General features: G+C 51.4%; 1 protein-coding gene across 1 annotated transcript in view; it reads right to left on the reverse strand.

Annotated features, from left to right (window-relative positions):
- Nucleotides 1–15,054, reverse strand: part of LOC144508742 (cobalamin binding intrinsic factor-like) — a 36,293-nt gene that overhangs the window by 11,693 nt on the left and 9,546 nt on the right. Inside the window, exons 3-5 of the mRNA XM_078237050.1 lie at nucleotides 13,075–13,224; nucleotides 9,060–9,212; nucleotides 3,751–3,920 (exon numbers count right to left, since the gene is read on the reverse strand). Of these exons, the coding sequence (XP_078093176.1) occupies nucleotides 3,751–3,920; nucleotides 9,060–9,212; nucleotides 13,075–13,224 (473 nt within the window). The remainder of the gene's footprint in view (nucleotides 1–3,750; nucleotides 3,921–9,059; nucleotides 9,213–13,074; nucleotides 13,225–15,054) is intronic.

Here is a 15,054-nt window from a genome sequence, read left to right on the forward strand (position 1 = left end):
CCTATTGCAAAACATGGCCAGGTGCATCACCAGACAGCAAACCAGACAATCGTAAGGAGCGTATTAAAGGAGGAGAGAGCGAGGCAGAGAGAGAGAGAGAGAGTGGAGAGGTTTAGGGAGGGATTTCCAGAGCTTCGGCCTCCCCACAGCCCCAGGCAGCTGAAGGTGGGGCTGCCAATGGCGGAGCGATGGAAATGGGAGGATTGGCCAGAATTGGAGCGATTCTCAATGCCGGTTCATTGGAACTCTGGACACTCGTTATCGCATAAGAGGCAGGAGTGGGAAGAGGCCATTCAGCCCCTCAGGCCTGCTCTCCCATTCAATACGATGATGGCTGACTTTCTCCCTCACCTCCTTCCTGCCCTCTCCCTCAATTCCCCGAGTGTCGAAAAACCTCTCGATCTCGGCCTGGGGTGAACTCACCGAGGGAGCATCCGCAGGGCGGAGAATTCCAAAGATTTACCGCACTCCCAGTGAATCAATTCCTCCTCATCTCAATCCAAAATGGCCGCCCCAAATCCTGAGGCTCTGAGCCCAGGTTCTAGACGCTCCAACCCGGGTGGGTGGAAGGGGGGAGGAGACGGGGAATCAGCCTCGCCGTGTCTACCCTGTCCAACCGTCTGAGAATAGAATATCTTTCAGTGAGATCACCAGCCGTTCTTCTAAACTCCGAGAATTTCAGCCCATTCTGCACAATCTCTCCTCCTCGTTCAACCCTCTCATCCCAGCGACCAATCTATTGAATCCTCGCTGTATCGCCTCCAGTTCTGGAATATTCCCCTCAAACATGGAGATTGGAACCACACAAAATATTCAAAAATGTGGTAGCGCCAAAACTCTGTACAATTGTTGGGAGGCCTCCTTTGTCCTGTTGTCCAATCCCCTTGCAATAAAGGCCAACATTTCCTTCCCCATTGCTGGCTGTCTTTTCCTGTCAGCTTTCTGCAATTTCTGTACAATGATGCCCAAACCTTTCTGAACTCCAACATTTATTGGCCCCCTCACCTTTTTAACTGAAACTCTCTTTTCCCATTCCACTGGCCGGAGTGAAAAACCTCTCCATTACGTTCCAGCTGCCATGTTCTTGCCCAGTAAGAAGTTTAACAACACCAGGTTAAAGTCCAACAGGTTTATTTGGTAGCAAAAGCCACACCTCTACCTCTACCAAAAGCCACACCACGACCAAATAAACCTGTTGGACTTTAACCTGGTGTTGTTAAACTTCTTACTGTGTTTACCCCAGTCCAACGCCGGCATCTCCACATCATGTTCTTGCCCACACAGTCACTCTGCTGAGAATCCTCTGTGTCCTCCACATCGCTGACATTCCCAACTAGTTCCATATCGTCAGCGAAACAGGGAACATTACCCACACTCCCGTCACCGAAACCATCGAGTCACATTGTAAAGAACAAAGAACAAAGAACAGTACAGCACAGGGACAGGCCCTTCGGCCCTCCAAGCCTGCGCCAATCATGATGCTCTAACCAAACTAAACAAACCCTTCTGCCCTGACTCGGTCCGTATCCCTCTATTCCCTCCCTATTCATGGACCCATCCAGATGCCTCTTAAATGTTGTTAATGTACCTGCTTCCACCACCTCCTCTGGCAGCGCGTTCCAGGCACCCACCGCTCTCTGCGTGAAAAACCTCCCCCGCACATCTCCCTTAAACTCTCCCCCTCTCACCTGGAACCTGTGCCCCCTTGTAATTGACACTTCCACCCTGGGTAAAAGCCTCTGACTATCCACCCTGTCTGTGCCTCTCATCATTTTGTAGACCCTCTATCAGGTCTCCCCTCAGCCTCCGTCTTTCCAGTGAAAACAATCCGAGTTTATTCAACCTCTCCTCATAGCCAACACCCTCGAGACCGGGCAACATATCTGAGGCCCAGCACAGGTATACATGCAACCCCTGCCCTCCTCCCACCCCCCCACACCTCCTTTCCCTCCACTGCACTAACTTAACTCAGAGTCATAGAGGCATGGAAACAGGCCCTTCAGTCTAACTTGTCCATGCTGCCCTTTATTTTTAACCACTAAGCTAGACCCAATTGCCCACGTTTGACCCATTTCCCTGTATACCCATCTTATCCATGTAACTGTTTAAATGCTTTTTAAAAGACAAAATTGTACCCGCCTCTACTACTACCTCTGGCAGCTTGTTCCAGACACTCACCACCCTCTGTGGGAAAGAATTGCCCCTCTGGACACTATTGTATTTCTCCCCTCTCACCTTAAACCTATGCCCTCTAGTTTTAGACTCCCCTACCTTTGGGAAAAGATGTTGACTCGCTGATCTGAGCCCCTCATTATTTTATAGACCTCTATCAGATCACCCTGAAGTCTCCTATGCTCCAGGGAAAAACATTCCTGCCAACTCAAAAATAACACATTTAACTCGAGTCTGTTTTCTGCCCATTAACCAATCCTCAATCCCTTGATTACTAGTTCAGGGAGGCGACTGCTATGATAATGTCCTGTTAATTTCCTTCTTAAGGTTAGGAGAAACAGGTGATTGGTATTAGTCGTCTTTGATATAAAGAGGGGATGTCTGGGACACTGGGCAGTGCGGGGGGAGACCTGGGACACTGGGCAGTGCGGGAGGAGACCTGGGACACTGGGCAGTGAGGGAGGAGACCTGGGACACTGGGCAGTGCGGGGGGGAGACCTGGGACACTGGACAGTGTGGGAGGAGACCTGGGACACTGGGCAGTGTGGGAGGAGACCTGGGACACTGGGCAGTGTGGGAGGAGACCTGGGACACTGGACAGTGTGGGAGGAGACCTGGGACACTGGGCAGTGTGGGAGGAGACCTGGGACACTGGGCAGTGTGGGGGGAGACCTGGGACACTGGACAGTGTGGGAGGAGACCTGGGACACTGGGCAGTGTGAGGGGAGACCTGGGACACTGGGCAGTGCGGGGGGAGACCTGGGACACTGGGCAGTGTGGGGGGAGACCTGGGACACTGGGCAGTGTGGGAGGAGACCTGGGACACTGGGCAGTGTGGGGGGAGACCTGGGACACTGGGCAGTGTGGGGGGAGACCTGGGACACTGGGCAGTGTGGGAGGAGACCTGGGACACTGGGCAGTGTGGGGGGAGACCTGGGACACTGGGCAGTGCGGGGGGAGACCTGGGACACTGAGCAGTGTGGGGGGAGACCTGGGACACTGGGCAGTGCGGGGGGAGACCTGGGACACTGGACAGTGCGGGGGGAGATCTGGGGCACTGGACAGTGCGGGGGGAGAGTTGGGACACTGGACAAATCAGTGAGCTGTCTCAATTAGGAAAGACTCTGTGTCCTGACTGGGCTTCACCAAGGAGGTTTGATATTATCATCACACAAGATATTATCATCATACAATTGGGTGGCACGGTGGCACAGTGGTTGGCACTGCTGCCTCACAATGCCAGGGACCCGGGTTCAATTCTGGTCTCGGGTCACTGTCTGTGTGGAGCCTGCACTCTCTATCGTGCCTGCGTGGGTTTCCTCCGGGTGCTCTGGTTTCCTTTCACAGTGCAAAGATGTGCGGTTTAGGTTGATTGGCCATGTTAAATTCACTTTAGCGATTAGCAGGGTAAATACGTGGGATTATGGGAATAGGCCTGGGTGGGATTGTGGTCGGTGCAGACTCGATGGGCCGAATGGCCTCCTTCTGCACTGTCGGGATTGTATGAATTGAGGAGGGGTGAGGGGACTGGCAATTTGTGCCAAGAACCTTAGATAGGCCACATTGCTGGCACAGTACCTGGACCGCGACCCCGGTGGTGCTGAGATCCCCAATCGTCCCGTCACTTCGAACATTGCCAAGGATATGGGTGACTACACTCTGCAAAGCGGACTTGATCACGGGGGTTCGGTGGTTACAGTTCCCAAAGCTCATGCACCTCAAGGCAAGGGCAGCAATGGACATGGTATCTAGGAGATAATAAAATATCAGCTGTTAAAAGAAGATGGCATTGAGGTACCTCGACATATATCAAATGCACACATGGATCAGACTTGGTCCCAGCCATACTTGGAGCATAGTCCCGATCTCCATATACCTTGGTTAGACCACACTTGGAGCACTGTGCACAGGTCCGGTCTCCATATACCTTGGTTAGACCACACTTGGAGCACTGTGCACAGGTCCGGTCTCCATATACCTTGGTTAGTCCACACTTGGAGCACTGTGCACAGGTCCGGTCTCCATATACCTTGGTTAGACCACACTTGGAGCACTGTGCACAGGTCCGGTCTCCATATACCTTGGTTAGACCACACTTGGAGCACTGTGCACAGGTCTGGTCTCCATATACCTTGGTTAGATCACACTTGGAGCTCTCTGCACAGTTCAGGTCTCCATATACCTTGGTTAGACTACACTTAAGAGTACTGTGGTGGCATAGTGGTTAGCACTGCTGCCTCACAGCGCCAGGGACCGGGGTTCAATGGGTCACTGCCTGTGTAGAGTCTGCATGTTCTCCTCGTGTCTGTGTGGGTTTCCTCCGGGTATTCCAGTTTCCTTCCACAGTCTAAAGGTGTGTAGGTTAGAGAGATTGGCCATGCTAAATTGCCCCTTAGTGTCCAAAGATGTGCAGGTTAGGTGGATTGGCTGTGCTAAATTTCCCCCTAGTTTCCAAAGATGTGCGTGTTAGGGGGAATCAGTGGGGTAAACACAATAATGAGTCAATCAACAATGTGTGGGGTTAAGGGAATGGGGAGGGGGATGGCCATAGGTGAGATGCTCTGTCGGTGGGTCGCTGCAGTCTCAATGGGCTGAATGGCCTCCTTCCACATTGTTGGAATTCTATGATTCAAGCACTCCCTGTGGTAGCGAGTTTGACATTCCGTGTGTGAACTGGCCATGCCGTCTCCTGGGATCTCACTGTGTATAAAGCTGCATTTACCTCTATAGGAACGATAGCCCAATAGTGCTAGAGGCCATTGGGCCCATCAATGCTTTCTGTCGTGATCACATGGACATGAAACAGCTTAGCACAGTCCAAGGAGACGGAAGTATCGCTTTCTTAATTCATGTTTGGGATGTGGGTGTCACTGGCTGGGCCCAGTATTCATTGCCCATCCCTAACTGCCCCTTGAGAAGGTGGTGGTGAGCTGCCTTCTTGAACCCGCTGCAGTCCCGGAGGTGTAGGTACACCCACTGTGCTGTTAGGGAGGGAGTTCCAGGATTTTGATCCAGCCACAGTGAAGGAACGGCCGGAGTATTTCCAAGTCAGGATGGTGAGTGACTTGAAGGGGAACCTCCAGGTGGTGGTGTTCACCAAGCAACTTGGTGAGTTGATGCAGTGCATCTTGTTGATAGTTCACACTGCTGCTACTGAGCGTCGGTGGTGGAGGGAGTGAATGTTTGTGGATGTGGTGCCAATCAAGCAGGGGCTGCTTTGTCCTGGATGGTGTCGAGCTTCTTGAGTGTTGTTGGAGCTGCACCCATCCAGGCAAGTGGGGAGAATTCCATCACACTCCTGACTTGTGCCTTGTAGATGGTGGACAGACTTTGGGGAGTCAGGAGGTGAGTTACTTGCCACAGGATTCCTAGCCTCTGACCTGTTCTGGTAGCCACAGTATTCATATGGCTAGTCCAGTTCAGTTTCTGGTCAATGGTAACCCCCAAGGATGTTGACAGTGGGGGATTCAGTGATGGTAACACCATTGAATGTCAAGGGGAGATGGTTAGATCCTCTCCTGCTGGAGGTGGTCATTCATAGAAATCATAGAATCCCTACAGTGCAGAAGGAGGCCATTCAGCCCATCGAGTCTGCACCGACCACAATCCCACCCAGGTCCTAATCCCATAACCCCACATATTTACCCCACTAATCCCTCTAACCTACGCATCCTGGATCACTAAGGGGCAATTTAACATGGCCAATGCACCAATGCACAAACATGTCTTTCGGACTGTGGGGGGAAACCGGAGCACCCGGAGGAAACCCACGCAGACACGGGGAGAATGTGCAGACTCCGCAGAGACAGTGACCCGAGGCCGGAATTAAACCCGGGTCCCTGGTGCTGTGAGGCAGCAGCGCTAACCACTGTGCCACCGTGCCGCTCACCGCCTGGCACTCATGTGGTGTAAATGTTACTTGCCACTTGCCAGCCCAAACCTGGATATTGTCCAGATCTTGTTGATTTGAACACGGGCTGCTTCAGTACCTGGGGAGTCGCGAATGGTGCTGAACATTGTGCAATCACCAACGAACATCCCCACTGCTGAGCTTGTGACAGAGGGAAACAGAGAAAAAACATAGAAAAACTACAGCACAATACAGGCCCTTCAGCCCACAAAGTTGTGCCGAACATGTCCCTATCTTAGCGATTACTAGGCTTACCTATAACCCTCTATATTACTAAGTTCCATGTACTTAGCTAACAGCCTCTTAAAAGATCCTATCGAATCCGCCTCCACCACCGTTGCTGGCAGCCCATTCCACGCACCCACCACCCTCTGAGTGAAAAACTTACCCCTGACATCTCCTCTGTACCTACTCCCCAGCACCTTAAACCTGTGTCCTCTTGTGGCAACCATTTCAGCCCCACGAAAAAGCCTCTGACTGTCCACTCGATCAATACCTCTCAACATCTTATAAACCTCTATCAGGTCACCCCTCATTCTCCGTCTCTCCAAGGAGAAAAGGCCAAGCTCACTCAACCTATCTTCATAAGGCATGCCCCCCAACCCAGGCAACATCCTTGTAAATCTCCTCTGTACCCTTTCTATGGCTTCCACATCATTCCTGTAATGAGGCGACCAGAACTGAGCACAGTACTCCAAGTGGGGTCTGACCAGGGTCCTATATAGCTGCAACATTATCTCACGACTCCTAAACTCAATTCCTCGATTGATGAAGGCCAGTACACCATGCGCCTTCTTAACCACAGCCTCAACCGGCACAACTGCTTTGAGCGTCCTATGAACTCGGACCCCAAGATCCTTCTGATCTTTCACACTGCCTAGAGTCCTACCATTAATATTATATTCCGCCATCCTATTTGACCTGCCAAAATGAACCACCTCACACTTATCTGGTTTGAACTCCATCTGCCACTTCTCCGCCCAGTCTTGCATCCTATCAATGTCTCGCTGCAACTTCTGACATCCCTCCACGCTATCCACAACACCTCCAACCTTTGTGTCATCAGCAAACGTACCAACCCATCCCTCCACTTCCTCATCCTGGTCATTTATAAAAATCACAAAGAGTAAGGGTCCCAGAACAGATCCCTGGGGCACTCCACTGGTGACCGACCTCCATGCAGAATATGACCCATCTATAACCACTCTTTGCCTTCTGTGGGCAAGCCAGTTCTGGATCCACAAAGCAATGTCCCCTCGGATCCCATGCCGCCTCACTTTCTCAATAAGCCTTGCTTGGGGCACCTTATCAAATGCCTTGCTGAAGTCCATATATACTACATCTACTGCCCTTCCTTCATCAATGTGTTTAGCCACATCCTCAAAAAATTCAATCAGGCTCGTGAGGCATGATCTGCCTTTGACAAAGCCATGCTGACTATTCTTAATCATATTATACCTCTCCAAATGTTCATAAATCCTGCCTCTCAGGATCTTCTCCATCAACTTACCAACCATTGAGGTTAGACTCACTGGACTATAATTTCCAGGGCTATCTCTACTCCCTTTTTTGAATAACGGAACCACATCCGCAATCCTCCAATCCTCCGGAACCTCTCCCGTCTCCATTGATGATGCAAAGATCATCGCCAGAGGCTCAGCAATCTCCTCCCTCGCCTCCCACAGTAGCCTGATGTACATCTCATCCGGTCCCGGCGACTTATCTAACTTGATGCTATTCAAAAGCTCCAACACATCCTCTTTTTTAATATCTACATGCTCAAGCTTTTCAGTCCGCTGCAAGTCTGCACTACAACCACCAAGATCCTTTTCCATAGTGAATACTGAAGTAAAGTATTCATTAAGTACCTCTGCCATTTCTTTCGGTTCCATACAAACTTTCCCACCATCACACTTGATAGGTCCTATTCTTTCACGTCTTATCCTCTTGCTCTTCACATACTTGTAGAATGCCTTGGGGTTTTCTTTAATCCTGCCTGCCAAGGCCTTCTCATGACCCCTCCTGGCTCTCCTAATTTCCTTCTTAAGATCCTTCCTATTAGCCGTATACTCTTCTAGATCTCTAACATGACCTAGCTCCCTGAACCTCTTGTAAGCTTTTCTTTTCTTCTTGACTAGATTCATTACAGCCTTTGTATACCACGGTTCCTGTAACCTACCATAACTTCCCTGTCTCATTGGAACGTTGCTCTGCAGAACTCCAGACAAATATTCCCTGAAAATTTGCCACATTTCTTCCGTACACTTCCCTGAGAAAACCTCTTTCCAATTTAAGCCTCCAATTTCCTGCCTGATAGCCTCATAATTCCCCTTACTCCAATTAAACACTTTTCTAACTTGTCCGATCCTATCTCTCTCCAATGCTATTGTAAAGGAGATAGAATTATGATCACTATCTCCAAAATGCTCTCCCACTGAGAGATCTGACACCTGCCCAGGTTCATTTCCCAATACCAAATCAAGTACAGCCTCTCCTCTTGTAGGCTTCTCTACATACTGTGTCAAGAAACCCTCCTGAACACACCTAACAAACTCCTCTCCATCTACACCCCTTACTCGAGGGAGATTCCAATCGATATTTGGGAAATTAAAATCTCCCATCACGAGAATTCTGTTATTATTACACCTTTCCAGGATCTGTTTCCCGATCTGCTCCTCAACATCCCTGTTACTATTGGGCGGCCTACAGAAAACACCCAGTAAAGTTATTGACCCCTTCCTGTTCCAAACCTCCACCCACAGAGACTCCGTAGACAATCCCTCCATGGTGTCCATCTTTTCTGCAGCCGTGACACTATCTCTGATCAACAGTGCCACTCCCCCACCTCTTTTGCCTCCGTCCCTGTCCCTTCTGAAACATGGCACTTGAAGTAACCAGTCCTGTCCCTGAGTCACACAGGAAGGTCACTGATGAAGAAGCTGAAGATAGCTGGAATGCCGGTTTTCCAGGGACTCACCCACAGGATAAGTGAATTCTTCCCGGATGGAAAGCTGAACAGCAGAGCAGAAAATCTTCTCGATCATCTCAGCGGGTAAACAGATGGAAGCTTTACACAGAGCGAGGATGGCCAGACTAACCTGATGGTAATCTGTCAGAGGGCGCCCATTATCTGTGGGACAAAAATGCCAGCCGTCATAACAGAGCACGTGGCAGTGATGACAGTACCTTCCCTTCTTATCAAACCTGTAACAGGGTAAACCATCCCACAGCCCACAATAGGAGCCATTGTTGCACAGGATCTGAGAGGAGGAGAGAGATGGGTGGAGAGGTTTAGGGAGGCAATTCCAGAGCTTAGGGCCCTCCAGGCAGCTGAAGGCACAGCCTCCGATGGCGGAGCGATGGGAATCGGGGATGCTGGAGAGGCCGGAATTCAAGGAACGCAGAGATCTCGGAGGGCTATAGAGGATGGAGGAGGTTACAGAGATAGGGAGGGTTGTGCGGGCTGGAAGTGGTTACAGAGATAGGGGGGGGGGTTGTAGGGGCTGGAGGAGGTTACAGAGATAGGGAGGGTTGTAGGGGCTGGAGGTGGTTACAGAGATAGGGAGGGTTGTCGGGGCTGGAGGTGGTTACCGAGATAGGGAGGGTTGTAGGGGCTGGAGGAGGTTACAGAGATGGGGAGTGTTGTAGGGGCTGGAGGTGGTTACAGAGATAGGGAGGGTTCTAGTGATTGGAGGAGGTTACAGAGATTGGGAGGGGTGTAGGGGCTGGAGGAGGTTACAGAGATAGGGAGGGGTGTAGGAGCTGGAGGTGGTTACAGAGATAGGGAGGGGTGTAGGGGCTGGAGGAGGTTACAGAGATAGGGAGGGGGTGTAGGGGCTGGAGGAGGTTACAGAGATAGGGAGGGGTGTAGGAGCTGGAGGTGGTTACAGAGATAGGGAGGGGTGTCGTGGCTGGAGGAGGTTACAGAGATAGGGAGGGGGTGTAGGTGCTGGAGGAGGTTACAGAGATGGGAAGTGTTGTAGGAGCTGGAGGAGGTTACAGCGATAGGAAGGGCGTGGAGGGGCTGGAGGAGATTACAGATGTGGAGATGCCGGCGTTGGACTGGGGTAAGCACAGTAAGAAGTCTCACAACACCAGGTTAAAGTCCAACAGGTTTATTTGGTAGCAAATACCATAAGCTTTCGGAGCAATGCTCCTTCGTCAGATGGAGTGGTCTCTGTTCTCAAACAGGGCACAGACACAGAAATCAAATTACAGAATACTGATTAGAATGCAAATCTCTACAGCCAGCCAGGTCTTAAATGCACAGACAATGTGGGTGGAGGGAGCATTCAACACAGGTTAAAGAGATGTGTATTGTCTCCAGACAGTACAGCTTGTGAAATTGTGCAAGTCCAGGAGTCAAGCTGTGGGGGTTACTGATAATGTGACATAAAGCCAACATCCCGGTTTAGACCGTCCTCATGTGTGCGTGGAGACGCTACGACAATGGATGAATGAACACCGCTCGACAATCACCAGGCAAGACTGTTCTCTTCCTGTGGGGGAGCACTTCAGCAGTCACGGGCATTCAGCCTTGGATCTTCAGGTAAGCGTTCTCCAAGGCGGCCTTCACGACACACGACAGCGCAGAGTCACTGAGCAGAAACTGATAGCCAAGTTCCGCTGGAGGAGGTTACAGACATAGAGACGGTTGTCGGGGCTGGAGGATGTTACAGAGATAGAGACAGTTGTCAGGGCTGGAGGATGTTACAGAAATAGGGAGGGCTATAGGGGCGAGTGGAGGTTACAGAGATAGGGAGGAGTGTTGGGGCTGGAATAGGTTACAGAGATAGGGAGTGGTGTAGGGGTTGGAGGAGGTTATAGAGATTGGGACGGGTGTCGGGGCTAGAGGAGGTGACAGAGATAGGGAGAGGTGTAGGGGCTGGAGGAGGTTACAGAGATAGGGAGGGTGTAGGGGCTGGAGGAGGTTACAGAGTTAGGGAGGGGCTGTAGTGGCTGGAGGAGGTTACAGAGATAGGGGTGGGTGTAGGGACTGGAGGAGGTTACAGAGCTAGCGAGGGGTATAGGGGCTGGAGGAGGTTACAGAGATAGGGAGGGGTGTGGGGGCTGGAGGAGGTTACAGAGATAGGGAGGGGTGTAGGGGCTGGAGGAGGTTACAGAGATAGGGAGGGGTGTATGGGCTTGAGGAGGTTACAGAGATAGGGAGGGGTGTCAGGGCTGGAGGAGGTTGCAGAGGTAGGGAGGGGTGTAGGGGCTGGAGGAGGTTACAGAGATAGGGAGGGGTGTAGAGGCTGGAGGAGGTTACAGAGATAGGGAGGGGTGTAGGGGCTGGAGGAGGTTACAGAGTTAGGGAGGGGCTGTAGTGGCAGGAGGAGGTTTCAGAGATAGGAATGGGTGTATGGGCTGGAGGAGTTTACAGAGATCGGGAGGGGTGTACGGGCTGGAGGACGTTACAGGGTTAGGGAGGGTTGTAGGGACTGTAGGAATATGAAAACCAGGATGAGAATTTTTAAGTCGAGGCTTTGCTTGTCTTGAGGAAGTGGTGAAGATGATTGATGAGGGTAGGGCAGTGGACATTGTCTACATGGACTTCAGTGAAGCCTTTGACAAGGTCTCTCATGGCAGACTGGTGCAGAAGGTGAGGTCGCATGGGATTAGAGGTGAGCTGGCGTTTTTCAGACTGTGGGAGGAAACCAGAGCTCCCGGAGGAAACCCACGCAGATACGGGGAAATGCCACACAGACAGTGACCGAAGCCGGTAATCGAACCCGGGTCCCTGGCGCTGTGAGGCAGCAGCGCTAACCACTGTGCCACCGTGCCGTATTGTCTCTGATCATCCCTCCTGTCAAAATCTGTCCCTTCACATTTTGCTATCTTGAACTTCGCTTCCTGACTCCCCAAAGCCTGTCCACCATCTGCAAGGCACAAGTCAGGAGTGTGATGGAGGACTCCCCGCTTGCCTGGATGGGTGCAGCTCCAACAACACTCAACAAACCCAATACCATCCAGGACAAAGCAGTCCCGCTTGATTGGCACCACATCCAAAAACATCCACTCCCTTCACCACCGATGCACAGTGGCTGCAGTGTGTACTATCCACAAGATGCACTGCAGCAACTCACCAAGGCTCCTTAGGCAGCACCTTCCAAACCCACGGCCACTTCCGTCTGGAAGGGCAAGAGCAACAGATACCTGGGAACACCACCCCCTGGAGGTTCCCCTCCGATCCTAACTTGGAAAAATACCGGCCGTTCCTTCACTGTCCCTGTGTCAAATTCCTGGATATCCCTCCCTAACAGCACTGTGGGTGTACCTATACCTCAGGGGCTGCAGCGGGATCAAGAAGGTGGTCCATCGAGTCTGCACTGACTATAATCCCACCCAGGCCCTAACCCATAACCCCATGCATTAATCCTAGCTCGTCCCCTTGATACGAAGGGGCAATTTAGCATGGCCAATCCACCTAACCAGCACATCTTTTGGACTGTGGGAGGAAACCGGAGCATCCAGAGGAAACCCACGCAGAAATGATAGATAGAATATGATAGAATCCCTGCAGTACAGAAAGAGGCCATTCGGCCCATCGAGTCTGCACCGACCACAATCCCACCCAGGCCCTACCCCCATATCCCTACATATTTTACCCACTAATCCCTCTAACCTACGCATCCCAGGACACTAAGGGGCAATTTTTTTAGCATGGCCAATCAACCTAACCCGCACATCTTTGAACTGTGGGAGGAAACCGGAGCACCCGGAGGAAATCCACGCAGACACGAGGAGAACATGCAGACTCCACACAGACAGTGACCCAAGCCGGGAATCAAACCCAGGTCCCTGGCGTTGTGAGGCAACAGTGCGAACCACTGTGCCACCCGCATGTTGCCCCTTTCACTGCCCATGTCCCTGAGGGTGAAAGGTCATGCTCTGACCTTCCGGAGCCTCTATCCATCCCTCACAGCCCTCTTCCCCTCTGTCATTCTACCCTCCCTTCCCAGGACGGGGGTAATGATCGAAAGTTCCCTTACCCACGTGAACGATGTCCGTCCGAAGCTTTTCCATCAGTAACGCTGCCAGGTTAACCCGCTGGTCCTCGACCACCACGCTGTGCGGATCCTCGCAGGAGGCCAGGAGTGCCAAGATGTGCCAGGCTGCAGTCCCGGGAGAGAATTCGGTACCTGTCTCCGAAAGGGAGAGACACATTAACAATCCTGTCTGGAGCAGAGTGCAACCCAGCATCGGAAAGTGTGAGACACACTCCCAACTGGTAATGTACCTGAGGAGACAAGTGAGAAAAGGGTTTTCACAAAGAGAGTGGCTCTGATCGAGAACGCACGCCCTCAGAGTGAGGTGGGGGCCGCTCACAAAGGAGAACTGTATCAATATTTGAAACTGCAGGGATAAAGGTGAAGGAGCCGTGTAAATGGGACGAACTGGACTGTTCCTCGGGGGAGCCAGTATGCAATGAATGGACCAAGTGGATTCCTCTGTGTGATGCTATCACTGATTGATGAGTACAATGTGATTGGGAGAATGAAAGATGCCAAATACTCACAGGGAAGTCAGAGAGACAGAGGGTTTGGGGTTGCAGATACTGAATTCAATAACGCTGTGACAGAGAATGACTGTAAAAATAACTCACTGAGATTCCGGCCGAAAGAGGCAGAGCACAAGGAGAGAAAACATTCACACACACTCACACACTCAGACTCCCTCACACTCATTCACACACACACTCACACACTCAGACTCCCTCACACTCATTCACACACACACTCACACACTCAGACTCCCTCACACTCACACTCACTCACTCACACACACACACACGGGAGGTGGCAGTGGTACTGTCACTGGGCGAGCAATCCAGAGTGTTAGGCTGATGCTCTGGGGTTACGAGAGTTGGAATCCCACCACGGGAGACGGTGAAATTTGAATTGAGTATAAAACAAATCTGGAATTAAATATCTGCTGTTGACCATGGAACCATTGCTTGCTGTTGTAAACAGCCAGAAGCCAGGACATAAGCTCATTGATCCACTGGAGCAAGCTGAGAGGGGTGATTGAAAAGCAGCAGTGCTGGTAAGAGATTAATTGGATTAATTGAATTGTTTATTTATTTAATTAGTCAGCTAGTGTGTGTATTTTTTTGGCCTTTACTTTAACAGCAGTTTTTCAAGTTTAAAGTGAAAACTAGAAGTGGGCAGCAAAGGAGTCTGGGAAGGGTTTTTTAAGCGCGTGAAGTATAAAAGGTAGGCTGCAGTATACAGCGGGCAGCATCGGGAGCGGGCAGGGGAGTGTGTGGGAAGCAGAGTGTGAGCTATAAGACTTTGGCTCACAGGGCTTAGGCTGAAAGGGCGAGTAGGGGTGAGTTGAATTCATTTTTGCACTTTCTACCTGGTACTGGCAAGGTATCGAGAGGGGATGGGTGTGCAGGCAGTGCTATGTTCCTCTTGCACTATGTTTGAGGTGAGGGATGACGACAGTGTCCCTACTGATTACACCTGTGGGAAGTGCACCCATCTGCAGCTCCTCCAAAACCGTGTTAGGGAACTGGAGCTGGAGTTGGATGAACTTAGGATCATCAGGGACGCAGAGATGGCCATAGACACAAGCTTTAGGAATACAGTTACTCCGAGGATTGAAAACAGATGGGTGACGGTGAGAGGGGCTGGGAGGAAGCAGTCCGTGCAGGGATCCCCGGTGGTCGTTCCCCTTAGCAACAAGTATTCCGCTTTGGATACGGTTGAGGGGGATGACATACCAGTGGGGAGCCGCAGTGAGAGGATCTCCAGCACTGTGTCCGTCTCTGTGGCTCGGGAGGGAAAGGGGGAGAGCGGGAGGGCGATAGTTATTGGGGACTCGTTAGTTAGAGGGATAGATAGGAGGTTCTGTGGCAGCAAAAGAGACTCACGGATGGTATGTTGCCTACCGGATGCCAAGGTCCGTGATGTCTCAGACCGTGTTTTCCAGATTCTGAAGGGGGAGGGGAAACAGTCACAAGTCGT

This window comes from Mustelus asterias, chromosome 20 (genome assembly GCF_964213995.1).
Source record: "Mustelus asterias chromosome 20, sMusAst1.hap1.1, whole genome shotgun sequence".
Classification (NCBI taxonomy): domain Eukaryota; kingdom Metazoa; phylum Chordata; class Chondrichthyes; order Carcharhiniformes; family Triakidae; genus Mustelus; species Mustelus asterias.